General features: G+C 40.3%; 1 protein-coding gene across 2 annotated transcripts; it reads left to right on the top strand.

The window, feature by feature from the left end:
• Positions 1–152: 152 nt before the first annotated feature.
• VPS37B (VPS37B subunit of ESCRT-I) lies at positions 153–16,060 on the top strand. 2 transcript variants are annotated; one of them, XM_072879937.1, is made up of 4 exons: positions 153–330; positions 9,667–9,838; positions 10,489–10,571; positions 11,696–16,060. In XM_072879937.1, the coding sequence occupies exons 1-4, from the start codon at positions 226–228 to the stop codon at positions 12,194–12,196; spliced, it is 861 nt and encodes a 286-aa protein (XP_072736038.1). In that variant the 5' UTR covers positions 153–225; the 3' UTR covers positions 12,197–16,060. The 2 variants fall into 2 exon arrangements, with proteins under 2 accessions (XP_072736038.1, XP_072736039.1); XM_072879938.1 differs by lacking the exon at positions 153–330 and adding an exon at positions 6,903–7,187.
• Positions 16,061–19,253: the final 3,193 nt, after the last annotated feature.

Below are 19,253 nucleotides of genomic sequence, written 5' to 3'. Positions count from 1 at the left end.
TGCCCCCCCCCCGCCGCCCCGCCCCCTTGGTACGCCCCGCCCCGCGCGCTGCCGCCCCGCCCCCCCAGCAGGGGGCGCCGAGGGCGGTGCCCACCCCGGCCCGGGGCGACACCGCCGCGGCACTTCCGGTTGGCGGCGGCGGGAGCGGGAGCGGGAGCGGGAGCGGGGCCGGGGCCGGGGCCGGGGGGAGCCGGGCCAGGCCGGGCCGGGCCGCGCCGCGCCGGGATGGCGCTGGACGTGCGGCGCCTGGAGGCGCTGAGTCTGCAGGAGCTCAGCGCGCTGCTGGACGACGAGGAGCAGCTGCAGGATATGGCCCGCGAGATGGAGGAGGTGAGGGGCGACCGCGCAGCCCCGCGCCCGGGCCGCGGCCTCCCCTCGGGCCGCCCCCCTCAGCCCGCCGGGGCGCTGCCCGCGGGGCCCCGCGGCTCGGGGCTCGCTGTCCCGCCGCCTCCGTTACCACTTGCTCTTGGGGGGGTGTTAATGACCGCCTTCCCCCCAGCCCCGGTGCAGGTGGCTCCCTCCTCCCGGCCCTGCTCGGGCTGATCGGCGGTCACGGCTCCGCCGCGGAGTGGCCATGAGGAGCCCCTGTGCTGCGGGAAGCGCTGCCTGCCCCTCTCCCTCCCTCTCTCCCTCCCGGCCTTTTGTTCCCTGGCCCTCGGTAAGAGGGGGTCTGTGCCCGGGCACTTCTCCCGAGCGCTGGGTGCCAGAGGAGGGGGGCTGAGGGCTCGCCGTGCTGAAAATGCTCGGTTTGTACTAAAAGAGGAGACACTGACGGACCGGAGGTGGGATCAGTTTTTCCGTTAATACAGCCCTTGTTTTGTGCCTTGGCCACGATGAAGGATTTTGTCAGGGTGAAGTCGGTCCTGTTTGTGGTCTCGATCTCAGCGCAACTTTAATTTAAAACAATGTGAAAGAGATTTCTGTGTGCCCGAGTTGGTATGCTGGGCGCAGTGAAGGCTGTCAGGCTTTCTCGTGCTTTTTTTGCCTTTTGGAAATGTCTTTGTCAGTGTATCAGACTCTAAGCCATGCTCTGGGATCTATGCTTATTAAAACAAAGTAGAAGCCTGTTTTCTTCCTGCTGCTGTGGTTGTCTTTTACTGGTTTTTCTGTATGCCAGTGGACTCTGTATATTACAGTTCTGATATGAGGCTGTTCCAGGTTTATTTGACCACAGATGCTCCTAAAAGACCCTTAACTGTGTAGTCAGCTAACAACAAATAAGATGAAACCATTTACATGAAAATTTTAAAAGAAAGAAATGTGCTGTACTTCTCTGGGTCTTGTATTTATTGGTTTTATGTTTTGTTTTGTTTTTTTTTTAAATTAGAGGACAAAAGCCCCAGGGGAAAAAAAAAGTGGCAATATATCCTTGAGAAAGAAGCTTAGTTTATTAAGTAAAATCAATTATAATTGCTTTCCCTCAAACTAAGATTCCTGCCCTTTTGGTACTTCCGAGGAAATTATTCTGGATCACCTCAAACCAAATTGTCAAAGTGTTACAGATGAAGAGGCCCACTGAAGGTGCTGAGATAATAAGGTGTCCTAGGGAATTTACTTGCTGCATTATGCAACAATTTGTATTTTGAATTTTGTGTAAATAGATTTATGAGAGGGGGACAGGCATAATGGCTTTTCATGTGAGCTTATATTTTGAGAACTTAAACTGCTGAAGCAACTGCTGAAGAAAATACTGCTGAGATAAGTAAAACATGCAGAGATCTTCGAGGCACCAAGGCTTACTGGGGGGCAGGACTACTATTCTATATCAAGACTAGATATTTAAGGAAAGTCAACAGATTATAACCGGCTTAACTTTGTAAAGATATAAATGGGTGCAGTATTGCTGGTTTCAGCATGACTTCTGACAAAGTACATCAGCAGAAGGCCTGGCTCAGTGGGCTTTTTAAAAATTATTTATTTGTCAATACACTCGTAAGACTGTAGGTCAGAAGTGACCGAAAACCTCATGACCATAGTAGAAAAGATTCTCTCTTGCTGCAGAACTAGACCATATTGTCAGTTTGACCCTCTGGTTTTCCTCTTTTGCTGGCAACAGAAGGCTTTTAAATTGTAGAGTAAAGTTCTCCGGGCCTGAGGGAATATTTTGTGGTGTTTGGAAAGTGTGGCTAGGTTTGAAGGTATTCAAGCTGTGTGGAAATATGGCTATACTACTGTCTGGTATAATCCTCTTTTATTGTGTGTGGAGTCTTTTACTAGAGTCTGTTCAACTAGAAATGCATTTACCCACCTTGGAAGGAATTGGCCATGCTCGAATATTTCTTCCTCTTTCTGCTTTTGCCTTCACTGAATTGTTTACTGCTTGAGTTTGTGCTACTGGGTCTTGATTTTTCACTGTGAAGTATGTGGCAGGAAGAGGGAGAAAGGGAAATCCTGAACATTAAGGAGGAACCATGGAGACTTCACTGCTACTTGTGTAGGTATTTGGTTGTCAGTCCATGTGTATCTCGGTTGTAGCGTTATTCCAAAGTCCTTAGATTCGTAATTTCCTTGTGGCATGCCAATGAAATCATGATTCCTGAGTCACTTCTCTGAGGTCACTTGTATTTTCAGTGGCAAAGTTGGCTAAAGCTGATTATTCCATAATTGAAAAAACCCTTGTTCTCCTCGTTGCAAGGGAAACCCAGCTCAAAACCCAATGTTTTGTTCACAAAGAGGAGGATTTGGAAAACCACTTGGCTTTCTTGCTAATAGCTAAAAATAGGCACCTTCCAGCCTTAAAGGGAATGTATTCCTGTGCAGCATTTGAGCAGGATTTGTATATGTCATTGTGGGTGTGTGTGTGTATATATATCTCTATCTCTGTGTGTGCTCACGCAGACATTCATATTTCGCTGGGGTAATGTGCATATACAGTGTCCTTCACACTGTATCCCCAGGTATGTGAAAATGTGGCATCAAAGAGCTAAGCTGCTGCTTTTTCTGTCTGTAAGGTTGTTTTTGAAGCCTCTGGGCTTTTAGCGCTTGAACAACGAACATCTTGTCTGAGAGAAAGAGGAAGGAAGCCAATTGTCTGGTACTCCTAGTCTTTTAAAACTGGGGAGGTTTTTTTTTCTATAATCCTTTGAGGTTAATCTCTGTAGTACATCTACAGTATTCATCTTTATGAAATAAAAGTACATTGCTTATAAAAGTCAATATCGGTGTGATAACTCCGATTATAGATTATATATTATAACAGCAGAGATGAGAGAATTTGTGACCTGACACTGGTGGTAGCTCGATGAATTTCTCCTGTGAAAATGAGTTTTCTTTTTATCTACTGGAACATCACTTTAGTAACAGTGCAACATTGTGTTACTGACCACTAAGGTTCTACTGCCAAAAATTATTTACTTTTCAAGACCTTAATTATATGAAATGAAGAAGTCAGAAATTTATTGCCTTCCTCTCATTCTAGGATTTCAGAGTACACTGGCAAGCACAGAAGGGGTTTTTGAGTGTAGTCTTTTTCTCAAAAGCCGTTTGGAAAGATTGGGCAGTGCAGAAAGCCCATGTTAAAACTATGTGAATGCATGCCCAGATTTCTTGGATTCCCACTCCTGTCCTAAAACCACATTGTGCAAGTGGTTATGTTCTTGTTTGCCAAACATGAAATTTAGTTACAAAGTTAGAAATTAGACTTGGTGACAACTGTAGATTTTTCTCTTCCAGCTAAGCATCAAATGAGTAACCTACCTGTGTCTGAGTGCAAATTGCAGTTCTGGGTGTCTCTTTCCTCTGGAGTAAACGTTTAGGAATTGCAGTTTACCTTTTAACCTTTATTTTGTCATTTTTAAAGCTAGTACTTACATAATCAGAAGACCTAATTTTAGCAAATCTCATTACTTTTGGAATATGTATTAACATTTATTACCAAACAGATGTTGTTAGAAGGTGTATTATTATTCACCAGTACGTAATGAAAAGCACGCTTAAATCTTCTTCTGTAAAATAAGTCTCTATTCTCCTACTCTGCACCTGTTGGCTCCAGTTTCAGGGGTTAATTTGACACTCCAAATGTGCATCATTATACTTCCGCAGTGTGACTGCATATTTTATTCCTAATTTACAAGTATGTGTAAGTGAAAGAGAGAATGTGGGAATGATAAAGACTAGAGCAAGACCAGAGAAACCTAAAACTAACGTGGATGTGTGCTATGTATAAAGCAATTAAAATGGTGCCACTTAAAACTTCTTTTTATTTATAGCTCCTTAAGAGACTTTTTCTTGAGAGTACCGAGAGACTACTTGCTGTGGTGCTTGCCAAAGCAAGCTTATAATTATAGCAGCACTTGATGGACTTTGTGGGTAGCTGGGATTTCAGGCGCTAAGACTGCACGTTGGGAGGCATCTGGTCTGGAATGGTTCTTCTGGGAATGTGCTTTTGGATGAACAGGAGTGACTCTTCTTGCAGACATTTTGCACAAATAACTCTTGCTGCAAACCATTATTTTGGAGTAAATGATAAACAGTAAAAATGTTGCTAAGCTAGTACTAGCTGCTGTTTTAATTTTATCCAGCATTTTTCTTCCTTTTTAAAAGTGGGATGAAATGAAGCTGCAGCTGATGAAAGTAGTAGAATCTCAGTTCCCAAAGCAGTTGCTGCTGCCTGTTCTTGGAAGTGCTTATTAAATAAATCCTTGAGGAAAATTATTCAAATTATTTCTGTTAAAGAAATCCACTTTTTAAGCATCTTAAGTTTTGAAGTGCTGCACAAACCAGGATTTTTGTCTTTAATAACCTCTGTGTGTCCATGGCTTCATTTTCTTGCAGCACACACAATTTGGTTTGAGTAGTCTACTCAGTGCTGAGCAATCCTTCTGCCGTTAAAATCCTTTTATAAGCAGCTCAGTATTATTGCCCCATTTGTCCCATTCAGAATTCAGAGTGAGAGCTTAGCAGTCAAAAAAAAAAAAGGTGTATGTTCTCTTTAATATTGTCCTGTCTCATTCTGTCTTGTGATTCTGACTGGTATTTTTCACCTGTTTTGAGATTAATGTTTCCTGCCTGTTGAAGTGCTCATGACCTCAATAGTCTTGTTAGCAATTCTGCTAGAGTCTCGCATGCTGTTTGCTTATTTCTCTTAATAACTTTTTTTCATTGCACTTCCAGTAGGCAGGTGAACATCTGATGCAGTAGCAGTTCCCTGCTAATACACATTTTTGTTGCACAATGCATCTGACAACAAAATAACTTCTATTGGATGTGTTTCTTGCTTGGCTATTGTCTTGGGCTTGTGGAAAGCTGAGAATGGATGCTGAAAGCATGCTTTGTGCTGCGTTAATAATCTTAATAGACTGGTCATGCTGTACTGTATCATTGACCCTTGGATGATTTTGCAACTGTGTTTTTGTTTGTTTGTTTTAAATGAGTTAACGTTTTTTGAAAGTTTTTATATAGGGCTTTTTAGGCTAACTTCACAGTGTTTGCTTTTCTGATTCCTTGAATTAACTTCTAAATGCAGTGGAACAGTTGCAGAAAAGTTTATTATGCGGACCTTAACATCAGTGCCAGAGATTATTCTGGTTTGCAAAATCATGACTGTGTTCAAGTTGCATTGCTTTGGGATTCTATCTGTTCTATTTGTTGTGAAATAGAATTCACTCATTCCACAGACTTCAAACTTTTTTCAATGACATGAAGCATTTCAGTGTCCTGAACAGGTGGATGGGTCTTCACCAGCTCCTCCTTAAGTTTCATTATTCCTAAGTTTACCTTGTCTTTGAGGAACTGGTTCTTCTCATGGTTTTGAGTAAGATTCAATTTGAGTTTCTCGTCTCTTCAACTGTCCATTTTTTAAGGAAATTTGACACAGACTGATGCTGGAAGTGAAGACTTCAAGAGTGACACTTGAATTGATCATTAAATGTCAATCATGTTTTTTGTTCAGCTTCTGTAGAAAAAATGTGCTCTTCTTAGAAGTTCTATAATATGGAAAAAGTTGAGTCATTAAGTCTTGTGTAATTTCAAGCACTGTAACTTAAAGTGCGATTACAAATACCTGAACTTCTTTCAGTTTTAAAACAAGTATTTTTAAGACTTTCACTTAAGTTTAGAGTAGTCCATAATTGTTAGATATCAGATGCAAAGGACAGGAAAGGATGGCTGTCACTTTGTGTTAGATGTAGGTAGGTGACCTGTGGCTGTCTGCCATTGAGCCAGGTAAATGTGACTTTCCAAATGCTGTCATAATATCGGGGTTTTGGTTGTTTTTTTTCCTTATTTTTACAAGTCGGGTACATCATGTCATGCTGGTATTTATTCATCTTTACACATTTGAAATTATTTGAAAGGAGGTTTTAGTGAGGCAAGTGTTGGTCTCTTCTCCCAGGTAACAAGTGATAGGACGAGAGGAAATGGCCTCAAGTTGTGCCAGGGGAGGTTTAGACTGGATATTAGGAAAAACTTCTTCACTGAAAGGGTTGTCAGTCATTGGAACAGGCTGCCCAGGGAAGTGGTTGAGTCACCATCCCTGGAGGTATTTAAGAGACACTTAGGGACATGGTTTAGTGGTGGACTTGGCAGCGTTAGGTTAACGGTTGGACTCGATGATCTTAAAGGCCTTTTTCAACCTAAACGATTCTATGATTCTATGAAAGTCAAGTTCTTCACAAAATCATTGTAGAAAGTTAGGTATTTGCTTCCTCCTTCCCCTCCCTAGTCCTGTTGAGAGACATTATGACAACTTGAGGCAGGAGAGTTATTTAAAAATAGTGTTTAAAAACAACACAAAAGCCTCATCTGACTTCAGGAAGCTTTTTCTGTTATTCCGTCTGTTTACCTGGAGTTCTTCCTTCTCCTCTGTATTATATGTGATTTCAGTAAAAGATTCCTTTTCCTGGGATTTGTGCTCTCGAAATATTTATAGGTTTGTGTCCACTGGCTTTTTTCTCTCTAGAGGAAATGCACATGTTCTTCATCCTGAACAAAGATCAAAGTCCACTCATAAAACTCGTCTTCCCAGACTGACTTCACAACTGCTTTGAAATGAGAGTATCAGCCTTACAAGCAGTGAGAATACAATCACCAGATCAAATTGAAGTTGCTTGAAGGAAGTAGTTTGCTCATTAAAATGGTGAAAGAGGAGAGGCATCAGAAACCATGAATCTTTTTGCACGCAATCTTCTTTGGCTGGCAGTTCAGAAGACAGCTAGTTAACAAAACTTGTGGTGATGGCAGGTGATTTGGTAAGAAGCTGGATGCCAGTAATTAAGCTGTTAAATCATGTGTATTTTAGTTCCCTTCATAATTGTTAGAAAAAATGTAAAATAGGGGGACTGAGGCTTTCTGAAAGCAACAGTCTAACAGCATTAGATCATATGAGAAGAAACAAATGGAAGCAACCAGTTTAAATTATTTTGCATTGGATTCAAAAGTGAGAAGAGAGGATTTTCTTTTTATTCTTGGAAAAGATTCAAGTCGAACACAAGCATAGGGCTGGAAGCTTGTTTAGTCTTGATGTGAGAATCTCGAGAAGACAAAACAGTATTGCAAGCACAGTTTCTCTGATTTTCACAATTCGGAATAGAATTTTATTTTGATTGATATAGACTTTAGGACTCAGCATTATCCCCGACTTGATTTTTTTTTAAGTGGTTTAGCAAGAACAGGGTGTAAGAGTAAAACTTCGGTATTTGAAGAGCAATATCTGGAGCCAAATGTATGTTTAAGTACCATTGAGCCAATTTTGAATTTAGAAGATTAAAGCAGTGTATAAATATTTCAAAAGGAAGTAATTGCTTTTGAAGACACTGCTGCTACACTTGGAAAATATTTTCACCTGATGCACCTAGTCATGTGCTCAGACTGCCAGGAACACCTGAATTCTGATCCTGCCCTTTTCTGGGGCTTTTAAATAGCTCGTTTGGGTTTCCTCTTTTCCTGTTTCTGAGGTGTGGCTCTCCTGTATCCACCCGTGAGTATGAAAGGAACAAAGCACTGTACTCTTTGTGTTTGCACTGAATTCAGTGCAACTGTCTGTAAATAAGATCTGTTATAGCTAAACAGGGATGATGTGGGCTAGAAGGGGCGTATTAATGTAGGGGGTCACAAAAAGTGTACCAAATGTTCATTGATTTTGAAGGCAGCTTAATAGAATCAGTCATGTGCCATGGGAAAACTGTCCCACTTGTTGATTCAGACTGAAAATCTGAAATCAGATCCCTTGCTTTTTTTTTTTCTTCTTTTGAAGTCTGAATATTTTAATGAATCTAATGTGACAACCAGGACAGACTTTCCTAAACACTCAGCTTTCCCAAAGCTCATAAAGACTGTCTTGATAAAATCACCTCTGTGTGTGTGTGTGTGTGAGCAAACTTGGAATCTTGGTGGATCTTGGTTTTCTGAGAATTGTCATTTGTTCTTTAGGAACAATGTCTTCAGGCTAAGATATGTTAAGCAGAAGGATTAAACTGAAAAACAAGCTTTTGGCATGAATCCAGGATTGATTTAACACAGTTGGGGAAGAATATTCTGGAGAAGGCACCATAATGATTCAGTCCTAGGTTTTTGCATTTTAATAAGATAAAGGATGACATTCCCTTGCAGTCTTGTTGCATGTTACTGCTGGGATTCAAAGATTTTTTTTTGAGCAACTGTTGCTTTGTCTGTCAGTGTTCATGGGGGAATGGTAAGGGTGGTGCATGAGGTGGGAATGAAGAAGCATCTACATTAAATAGTGAGTAAAAGTTCATACAAAACACCTTCAGGTAGCAGGGCATGAATGTAAAAACCTGATCTCACAAAGCTGTGACAGCCAGCAGGTCAGACCTCACATAAATTTGTGGCAAGAACTAGAAGAAACTTGGGTGACGTAAACTGCGCTCCTCTGCCACTTAGCAGAAATGTCTAAGTGAGCGCCCAGAGACTGGTTTCTGCACAGTAACCACTGCTGTACCACCGAGGTGAAACCTGCCTTTTGCAGGCAGTTCAGCGCAGCAGGAACCCGGTTCCTGTTCTGATCGGGCAAAAGCCGTCCTGCCTGCAGGAGCATTCACGGGCACCTCTGCCCCTGGTCAGAGGAGAGGGGGGTTCTTAGGGGTCTGTGCCCACAACACAGTCTCTTCAAGTAATTATCATTTCCAGCTTGGAGAAGAAAACTGTTTAATGAGCTCTCTGCTGCATGTGGAAAAAAATGTGCAGGAAAGTGGCTTTAGGTCAGTATTAATTCCTGTTGAGAAAGTGATTCATTCACAGGTGCTCATAGGTGAAAGAAGAGATCCTTATTCCCGGGGCAATTCCTCTGAAGGTCTTCCCCCATAAGCTTCAACAGTCCATTATCGTTTTAGATTATTTCAACATGCTGTTTGTGGCATAGACCTTATTCCTTCTAAATGGTATGCTAGTAAAATACTATATTAGTAGAGCAGTAAAAATACAGTTTGTGAGAGAGGATTTTGTGTAGCAGAAAAAAGAGATCATGAGAAAAGAATGCAATAGCTGAAGCTGACCGTACCCACCAAAACAGTAGAGATTCCCACTGTTCATAAAAAGTCCAAAAGTATAATTATTAGTTGAGGGTCTAATACCATAGTACTAATGTTTACAGAGAGCTTACTTTGTTGTTTACATAGAAGTTTTGAAATTTTCATATTGTCTAAATAACTGTTAGTCTTGCTTAATATTTCACTGTCATTTCTTGCACTTTTTTTTTTTTTTCCCCCCCAGGCCCAAAATGTTCAACACAGCAAGGACATGACTCTTGCCAGCAACCGCAGTCTGGCAGAAGGCAATCTTTTGTACCAGCCAAAGCTGGAGTCTTTGAAATCAAATTTGACTGAAAAATATCGAGAGCTGCAAGTTCTTTTTGAAGCATACCAGATAAAGAAAACAAAACTAGGTAACACTTTCTGTTGACGATTATGATTTGCTGTTTTCTAAGTGAATGTAAATCTGTTGTACCTTTTTTTGTTTGTTTTTGGTGTCTCATTTTTAGCTGTGTGAATTAGGGTACAAAATGAAATGTCATCCTTGTCTAGTTGTGAAATAGATCATGCTTCTAATGATTTATTAAGTTTCTGTTACACCTAGTAACAGCACTGTAGACTCTTTCTATTACTGTGTGGTTACCTACCTATTGTTGACCTACTGTTCTCTAAATGATCAAATTCGTTTACCTTGCTAAAAAGCAAAACATAATTTGAATTTTCAGTGATTAATCATAAATCAAATGGAATATTGCATTTAACTTCATCATTTCATACTGAATTATGAAGTATTGTACATCTGATACTGCACTTGCTGAAGTGCTTTGTCTTTCAATATTATAAATATATCATTGCAATTAAATTTCAGCTTTTAGCACTCTGATAATATTCCTAAACTCCTTAATATATTTTCTTAACTGTAGATCGTCCTGTCTAGAACAATGGAGTATGCTAGTTGTACATATGTGCCTTAGAAATTTTTATGCTTGCTGAGGCTGTATAACTTCAGTTAGAAGTCACTTAGAGCCAGCTGTCATTTGCTGTTCTTTCTGTGTCACTACAGACAGACAATCCAGTAATGCTTCGCTGGAGACACTGCTAGCGTTGCTTCAGACAGAGGGGGCTAAGATTGAGGAAGACACAGAGGTAATGACAGTACACTTCAATTCTGCCACTTATACCCGTTACTGAAGACTTTGAATGTATGTAGCTGCAGTATAGTGTTGAATGTGTAAAGGGATATTTTTAAGAATATGGTCTGGTCTTTGCTTTGAACTTCAATGAACAGTCATTTGGTTTCAGCAAGAATTTTTTTATCTGAGGAATTTTTTACTCTTAACATCTTTCTAGTTCAAGAGAGAAAACACTCCTTTTCAAAAAAAAAAGCCAAACCCTCTTAGTTCCTTGGCACTGCCTTCAAACTCATAGTGTATAAATGTGGATTTTTTTTTTAATGGTGTTTGCCTGGTATATGTATTAATCCATTACAAATGTCAGTTAGTAACCTAATGAAAAACTGTGCTTGCGCTGTTTTTTCTCCAGCATTTCTGGTGAAATATTCCATTATGATTTCAATGTATCTGTCTAGGTGCCAGTACTCACCACTCACTGTCATACAAGTGCTTGAAGGGTGGTCTTGTCTTCAGAATAAAGGAAGTGTTTGGTTTTGTTTGCTGGTTTGCCTGTAGGACATTTGCTATAACTACATAGCATGTTAGCATCGGGGGAAAATCTGCTTATTGGCCCTGAGTTGTGATCACAAAAAGACATTCCCAGGACAAGTTGAATTTTTTGATTATATGTATGGTCACCTCTCTTAATTACTAAACATTTACTCAAAGCCACAAGTAAGGGTGAGTATTAAACCTGGCTTAGCAATAATCAGCCTCTGTACTGAGGCTTGCAGAGTTCTCAGTGTTTCTGTTGGCATTGCAAGCAGTACTGAGCTGTAATACAGCTTAGCTGGCACTCTGAAAAGCTGTTGAACTTGATTTGTTCCCATCTCTGATGATCAGGGGAACGTTCAGAGCTAGATTCAGATGTTCTTACTGATGTTGCTTCAGTATAAATTTAAGCAAAAATGATACTTAACTCCCACTGCTTCTGAGTAATAACTAATTCAAAATTCTGCTCAGAATTCTTAGTATGCCAGTCATCTTTCATATGCAAGCTGGAAAATCACAGGCAAAATTATGCTATTTTTAGGATATAAGCCATTTAGATTCTCTTGCAGTATGCCGTTTTCTAAGAGACTGTTCCATATTTGACAGAATATGGCAGAAAAATTTCTTGATGGTGAAATACCACTGGATTCCTTCATTGATGAGTACCAGAGCAAGCGTAAACTGGCTCACCTGCGACGTGTAAAAATTGAGAAGCTCCAAGAAATGGTGCTGAAGGGACAGAGACTTCCGCAGGTTCAGCCGCAGGCTCAGCCGAGAGCACCCGAGCCAACACCAGCACCTCAAGATTCCTACACTTCGGATGCAAACACTCCTCCTTCAGTTGTGCCCCGACGAATACCACCCCCTCCACCTTCTTCAGTCCCAGCAGGACGCTTTCCTACTCCGTTTACTGCAGCCATGAGTTCAGGACCAGCTCTTTCTTATCCAGGTGCTCCGTATCCTCCTCTCCCCCCTCGACCAGGAGTTCAGTCTGCAAGTCAAATGCCACAGCCAGGATACCCATCTCAGTTTGTACCACAGTATCCTCCAGCTCTTCCCCAAAGACCGCCTCGCCTTCCACCACATCCTGGCTTTATCCTCCAGTGAATATTTTGGTGCGCCTAACTTCTGTATTGGTGCTTATATTTCCTTTTTCTCCCCATCAGAGACTTAGTGTCGGCAATGGAAAGCCTCTGTTTTTTGCACAATGGAGTACAAAATCCGAGCTGTGGCACAGAGGTTTGCAATTGTGTTTGGTAAATGTGATTATTTTTGTTTTCAAATATCAGTGACAACAAGGTTTTTCTAGGAAGGTGATAGGGTATAAATTTTGTAAATCCATCAAATTGTGAAACAATGTACAGTGGATTTCCTGACGTTACAACGAATCATGCTCTGAATTCTTTAGTGATGGTAAATCAGCATCCTCTTCTGTTCTGATGTATTCCCATCGCAGCTGGATGTATGCGTGGCAAACTGGGAGCTATTTGTCTCTCTAAAGAATTCTCTATCAGTGCCAGTGTTTGGATAGTAACAACTATATCTGAATACTAGGCAAAGAGTTGCAATGGACCGCATCAGCATCCTTTGCAGTGTGCCCAGACAATGGCATTTGTGGCCAGGTGCACAACGTTTTCAGAGCTCACTGAGCTGAAACTCTTGTCAGAAAATGTTCTATGGTTTTTAGACAGTAAAAGTTACAAGACTTTCATTTCTACATTTCAGTTGTTACCTTAGACTTTTCATAATAAAAGTACACACTCCTCCCACTCCTAAATACCTTGATATCCTGAAAGTCCTGGTCTCTTGAAATTAAACTAAACTGTTTGTAGAGCCAGTTTAGAGTTTTATAGAACCTTTACCAGGCATTTTTATTTCCTTGCCTATTAAGACTTTCTTATGTTTTGTTTTGTTTTGTTTTTTCTCTTCCACACCTTGGATACAGAAGTGATTTTTTTACACAGGTGCTTAGCTTTTGATATCATGTGATTCCAGGAATCTAGGCAGGGTATTTTCTTAATCAAATACTGGGTTTTCACATCATGCAATTGCCTACTTGAAGCTCCGCAGTTTCATTTTATCCCTCAAACTCAGTCTCTCGCTTGACAGAACTATTTTTAACTTTCACATTTCCTTTAGTTTTGCAGTTTTTGGCATGTGTATCTATCTGGAATTTGCAGTTAACGTTTCTCTGCAAGCAGGCAAAACGGAAAAGCTTTTTGAACTCCACGGTGGCTGTTTGCATCTTACATAATCCATTCTTGACTTCTTATGCCACTGGAGGAGGAGGCTTTTTAGGGGAGCTCATATTTCATTCTCAGTGTGACTGTTGAAGCCTAAGGTGCAGACACATGCTGATATTTTAATTTAGCATGTGGGGAGGCAAATCTTAAAGACTTGTTGCTTGTGCAGAATGTATCCATAAATTCATTATCAATTTCTCACATCCACAAACAACTTTCAACTAATTAATGGTACTTTAAGAGGCTCACAGTCCAGAATCTGTCATAGCCCCTGCATTATTTCAAAATATTTTCATATCATTATCCTGGAATGCACTACATTGTTTGGAAGTCTGTACTACAAACAGCATCAGTCAAAATAGAATATCTTTTTTTTTTTTCTTTACGTAAGGCCCTTGACTGTCCCTTAATAATTTCCTCTGGAGTGTGGTGGTTGCTTGCAAATACTAACCTGAAATTAAGCTCATAACAGGAAGCTCTCTATTCTGAAAATATGGTTATTTGGCTTGTTTTGCCTTCTGAAGACAAAGGGCAGAAGGTTTGGTCAGTGTTACTGGCATCTGAACCAATTCCCCAGTGTAAGTCTGGAAAATTTCTATAGATGGGGGATTTTGTGAAGCAATGTGCATTGGATTTGTTTTCAAAGTGTGTTTTTTCTGTAATCTAGTGATGGTACAGGATGTGTTGTTTGGTTTTTTGTTTGTTGTTTTTTTTTTTTAAATAGTGTAATATCTTTTCTTGGTATTATTTTCTCACTGAAGCTTTGTATAAGCATGGTTAATTATGACTCATTTCAAAGTAATTTTGCTGTGCTATTAGTGCTGGTATTTGGATGGCAGCTGTTGTATCTGAATGCTAAACATAAGTCTGCTGTAGAAATGATTTGTGTCCTAGAAAGAATTAAAGTGGGTGGGGGCTACCAGGGTGGTGACTGAGTACAGAATTCATACTTTGAGCCTGCTACGCAAAAACTCTAAAACTCTCAAATTAGTTTTGCTAACATTTAATAAAACCAACCAGGTATATTTTACACTTATCAAGTGCCAACTTTTTTTCTGAGGGTTGAAAATCCTCAGAAGTGACAGAGGTGATAGATAAGTGTATTGTGAATTTGCACTGCATTTTATGTATCTAACTTTATTGGTGGTAGTAGTCCAAAAATATTTTTACTACTTGTTAAATTTTCTGTCTTTTGGTAACTTTTGTGATAACATGACCTTTCAGGGATACTTTATCTAAAAACAAATTCTTGTGGAAACTAAATACAAAGCTAATGCAATTTTTCTGTCTAAAAGCAAAACAATGCATTATTGCATATGCATGTGGCTGATGTGCCTTAGGATCACTACTTGTGATTGTAATACTAGGATATTAGCATTTTTATCATTTGAATGGCCATTACGTAACTCTAATTTAAGGGCTCTTCAAGAGCACTTTCTTTTACAAAAAAAACTCACCCTCATACTTCAGAAAAAACAAAGGCTGTATCTGCTATTTGTAAGCTTATAGTTGCCTTCACTGATGGATAAGTTTGAACATAGATAATGTAACTAATGTGATGTTTCAGTTATAGCAATCTCATAACTGAAATCCAGCTGCTCATGGAAAACGTTTTGCCATTAATTGTGTGTGTGTGCGCACAAACTGTAAATATATACTTGACTGCTGGTAACGTGTAAGAGTAAAGGAGAAAGATGTGGAAAGCTGTTTAAATCCTTTCGGAAACAAGTGTTACAAAACACTAACCTGAATGAGTCGGGCAAGAGGTGTGTCAGTGCTTTTGACCTGTTGCCCTTCGACAGCTTCTCCTGTTCTGTTATAGCTAATAAATAAATTCTGCTATGGCTAGGATGTTTAGAATCATACTAATTTGCACTGTTTATAAGATAGTGAGATTAAAATGCCATAGGCAAGCTGAGACTTGAGAGGGGGTGGCTCAGTATGCTTGCCGAAATATATATATTATTATGTTGTCTTGAGGATTTCTAATGTCTGCTGCAAATAGCATATACTTCCCCAAAGCAATTGGAGTGGAGAAAAATCTTTTAAATATGATGTGTCACATGGCTTTAGAGTGTTGGTAGCATTGGAAATGCTCTCTTTGGATGGCATTACTTTTGCCAGTCTTTTGTATGCAGTTTTGTAAGTTACAACTAATTCAATTGTATGTGGTTAGGTGGTTTGGTTGGTGATCGGCACTGAATGGCTCAAACTCACGGATGAGTTTCACTGCACTCTAGTGCTGTCTCCTAGAGGAAGCGGAGTCAGTTGTTCTAGCACAGCTGATCCACACAGGTCACCTTTGTATCAGTGACCCTGGAGGGACTGTATGGAATATAAGCTTTCATGTGATGCCAGGAGGCAGAGCCCTGGGCACAGTCTGGTCATGGGTAACTGTTAGTTTAGTGCCCCAACTTCCACAACCTCAGTCTTGACCTCTTTTGGGACTTCTCTGCCCTCTCAAACTGGAATAATGACTTAGATATAGAGCTCAAATCGACAATTCCTTTAGCCTGAATATAGAGCTACTTGGCAAACATTGAGTTCTGAGGAGGTAGAGTCGTCCTGCACCTGAACAGTTTCCTCTGTGTAATCCTGGACAGTCCAATAAAGGGGCAATTTTATATGCCTAGCAAGTTGTGAAACGTACAGTGGATTTGTTTGCATAATAAGTCTTTCTGTAATCTACTGTGGTCTGATTTTAAATAAAATAGCATATCTCTCTTGGTGTCATGTTCCTATTGTGGCTTCATTTAATCACAGTGGAGTTATGTTAATGTTTTTCAATACTAATGGTGGTTTCTATGTAGAAAAAAAAAACAGTTGTAGGTGAATGTAGAACATAAATTTGCAAGAAAATAACTTTAATTATTCATAGTAAATCTGTTGACCATGTTTTTAGTGACTGGATATAGCGAGTCCATTTTTTATGTAGCTGATACAGGATAGGCATGCTCAGAGTAGATTCTGCGCGTTGTAATCATGGCAACAAGGTAGGTGGGCTGTCTTGCCAGGTAGAATCCTTTCACTTTTGTTTTAGTTTCCTACAATTAGCTGGAACAGTGGAAGTGTTCAGAATCTTCACCTGGAAAAACTGAAGGAAGGGGGAAAGCCATTTTCATTTGTTAAAAGAAGAAAAACTTAGATTTCAGCCAAGACAAGTTAGGAGAAATGAGTCAACCAAAGTTATTTAGGAATATGAGTCAGAAAAGGCCTGATGTAATTTTCTGTGATATCTGTCGCTTTAATAACAATGTGAAATAGAAGTCCTACAGCAGAATAACTGATAATATATGGAAGAAAAATCCCTTTTTTAATTATTTCTTGATATGTTTCGTTTGTGGCGGCTACAGAGATTTGATAACCTTCTGCTGATGCAGAAATAGGAAACTACAGATGAGGAAAACTTGCTGTGCTGACTCAGTGCAGGTGGGCGAGGGAAGGGGATGGTGTTATGTAAAAGCTGCAGTTCTTTAACTCTCCTGAGAATTTGCAGCAACGGCCGTGTTTTGCAGCTTGAAGAAGGTGTGTGCAAAACTTCCAGAAGTGCCTCTTCCAATACTGGGGTTCGGATTGCCCTTCTCCGTGGCTAACTTGCACCAGGAGATTGTTCCCTGTGCAAAGGAGAGGCAACCCAGTACGGTCAGACCTTGCCAGGTAGGGGACTCCCATGTTAGTTGTGTAATGGATAATGAAAAAAGCAAAGTGACACAAAAGCGGCAAGTGGTGTGTCAGTGATATACTAGGAGTATTTCACGTGGTCTTGAGTTGTCCCTTCTCTTTGGAGGGACAACTCTCATGGCTTCAGAGGCCATGCAAGCGTACACATACCCTTCAATAGCACTTGTTCCTGTAATTGGAGTCCTCTTCTGGTTGTATATTAATCAACCCTGATACAAGTCTTTTACAGCTATGTCTGTTGACTTCTCCGAGACTTTGTCACTAGAAACAAGACACGTGTTGCCTTGAGTTCTTTTGAGAGATTTTTGTCTCAACTGAAGTTTTAGAGAAGCCCTGTTGAGACTCTGGTGCCCCAGCTGACATCTTGTCCCTAAAGCAGGCTGTCCCTGGGCAGCCTGTGGTGGGCTCTCAACCTCACCTGAAGCCAAATCTCCATTTTTCTCCCTACCTGCAGGACAAATAGCAGGCTGCTGAGGCTGGAAGACTTGCTAGTGCATACCTTGAACCCTGGATCCTGCTGTAAGTTAGAGGCTATCTTTCAGTGCTACGTACTATCTCCAACCTGTTCAAGGGTGCTTTTTCTGCACTCTGTAGATGATGAGTAGGAATTATTTTTTCCTTCAAAGCTAAAAACGTTTCCTCTCAGCATATAAGCTAATTCTACACCTTGATACGTGCCCTTAAAGTTGCACATTATTCTAGCAACCACTGCTCAGGATGGGCTAATTTCTGAGAGATTCAGTAGTCTTGAAAGAAGGTGGCCACATCCTGTAGAGGATGGGAGGTGACAAAGAGGCTGCAGTTCTCAGCACTGGAACAAGACCACCTGATTGAGGAGAAAATGCTGATTGTGGAGAAATGTGGAAATGTAATAATGTCCTTTGGGCTGGTGTGTGTATTAGTTGTCACTGCTACCAGCAGTGGGCAGATGGTTAGTAAGGGGAATACATACCATCTTTGTATTTTTCTGTTTTGATTTAAACTTGCATGCCTATGAGGCATTTGTTAAATGATTGTATTAGCTGACATTTCTGTATTTCCCAAGTCATTTTTCTGATTGGGCTATTCAGGAAATACTGTCACTAAAAATAGTACTGCCGAGATGCACATAACTTGTGCCTTAGTCACTGCTACTGGCACGTTAGGCACAGAAGGGAAATAAAATACCTTGCAAATGGGTGGCTGCTGTTCATGGCTTTAATTAAGGGCTCTTAAAAATATACTTTTACAGAAGCTTTTTTTACCTGACTTCCTAGAGCATGTAACGGCAGTGTTTTCCATTTGTGTGCTTGATTTCAATGGACCTTTTTTTCCCAATGATCTCAGAGACACTTGTGTTTTGTAAACTTTGCTCTCTATAGCAATGCTGTTAGTGAACTTCAGCTGCTTTGTGTGCTCATGTTCAAACTAATTTGTGGTTACTGGAGATTTGGCTGCTGAGGGAGCCAAAGGGTGGGGAAGGGCTGTGATAACAGGCTGTTTGAAAGCTGCTTCAAGAAAATTAAGTTGTACTGTACTAACCTTGGTGGAAGGGAGCAGAATGTAGTATTACACAGCTTTTGCTTGATTATTTTCCATTGCTTTTGTTACAGGTACTGAGTAGAATTTGTTCTCGGTAGCACATCAAGTTAAACATCTTCCTCTCTCCACAGATACAATAATGGTATTTAAAAGTCATTAGCAAATTGGATCCTGCACAGCAGGCTGTCTTGATGGAGTCTTAAAATAAACCTTTGCATACATAGTTTGCAGTTGTGATGTTGGGTTTTTTTTTGTCTGCTACAAGTAGCAAATACTTTCCAAAATGTATAGGAGTTAAGAAGATCTTAGCCTGGACAGTAAGCTTAATTTTGGTACAAAAATTACTTTAGCACATAGGTTACACTTTAAGTGGCCTTTGGACCTTGTTTTTATTTTTGCTGATATTTTTTGAGACTTTGTATGTGCTGGCCTGGGTTGTTTCACCTGCAGCCTCTGTAAGTATGGATTTAAGTAAATCATAGTGAACTAGCAGTGGTGTTGAACAAGTTACGTTTACCCATAGCATCATTCTCAAAGCCACATTTTACTTTATTTTTGAATTCTTTAAATATAGCTGTGGCTAGACTTAACGGTAGTGAGATTTAAAAACTAGCATTCTTGATTAATCAGTATTTCCATTATGAAATGTAATGTTGTGAATGGTTAGGATGATGTCAGTCTCCCAGCAAATTATCTTTATCACCATCTATAAATAGACT

The sequence above is a fragment of the Ciconia boyciana genome, chromosome 15 (genome assembly GCF_034638445.1).
Source record: "Ciconia boyciana chromosome 15, ASM3463844v1, whole genome shotgun sequence".
Lineage (NCBI taxonomy): Eukaryota > Metazoa > Chordata > Aves > Ciconiiformes > Ciconiidae > Ciconia > Ciconia boyciana.
Note: the sequence above shows the minus strand (reverse complement) of the source record. Positions and strands in the feature narration are given on the sequence as shown.

What these genes read in the sequence shown, in the direction of transcription:
- VPS37B (XM_072879937.1), top strand. Translation starts at nt 226, where the DNA reads ATGGCGCTGGACGTGCGGCGCCTGGAGGCGCTGAGTCTGCAGGAGCTC. An exon ending in GATAAAGAAAACAAAACTAG is followed by an intron (nt 9,839 to 10,488) that starts GTAACACTTTCT and finishes GTGTCACTACAG; the next exon opens with ACAGACAATCCAGTAATGCT. An exon ending in AGATTGAGGAAGACACAGAG is followed by an intron (nt 10,572 to 11,695) that starts GTAATGACAGTA and finishes CATATTTGACAG; the next exon opens with AATATGGCAGAAAAATTTCT.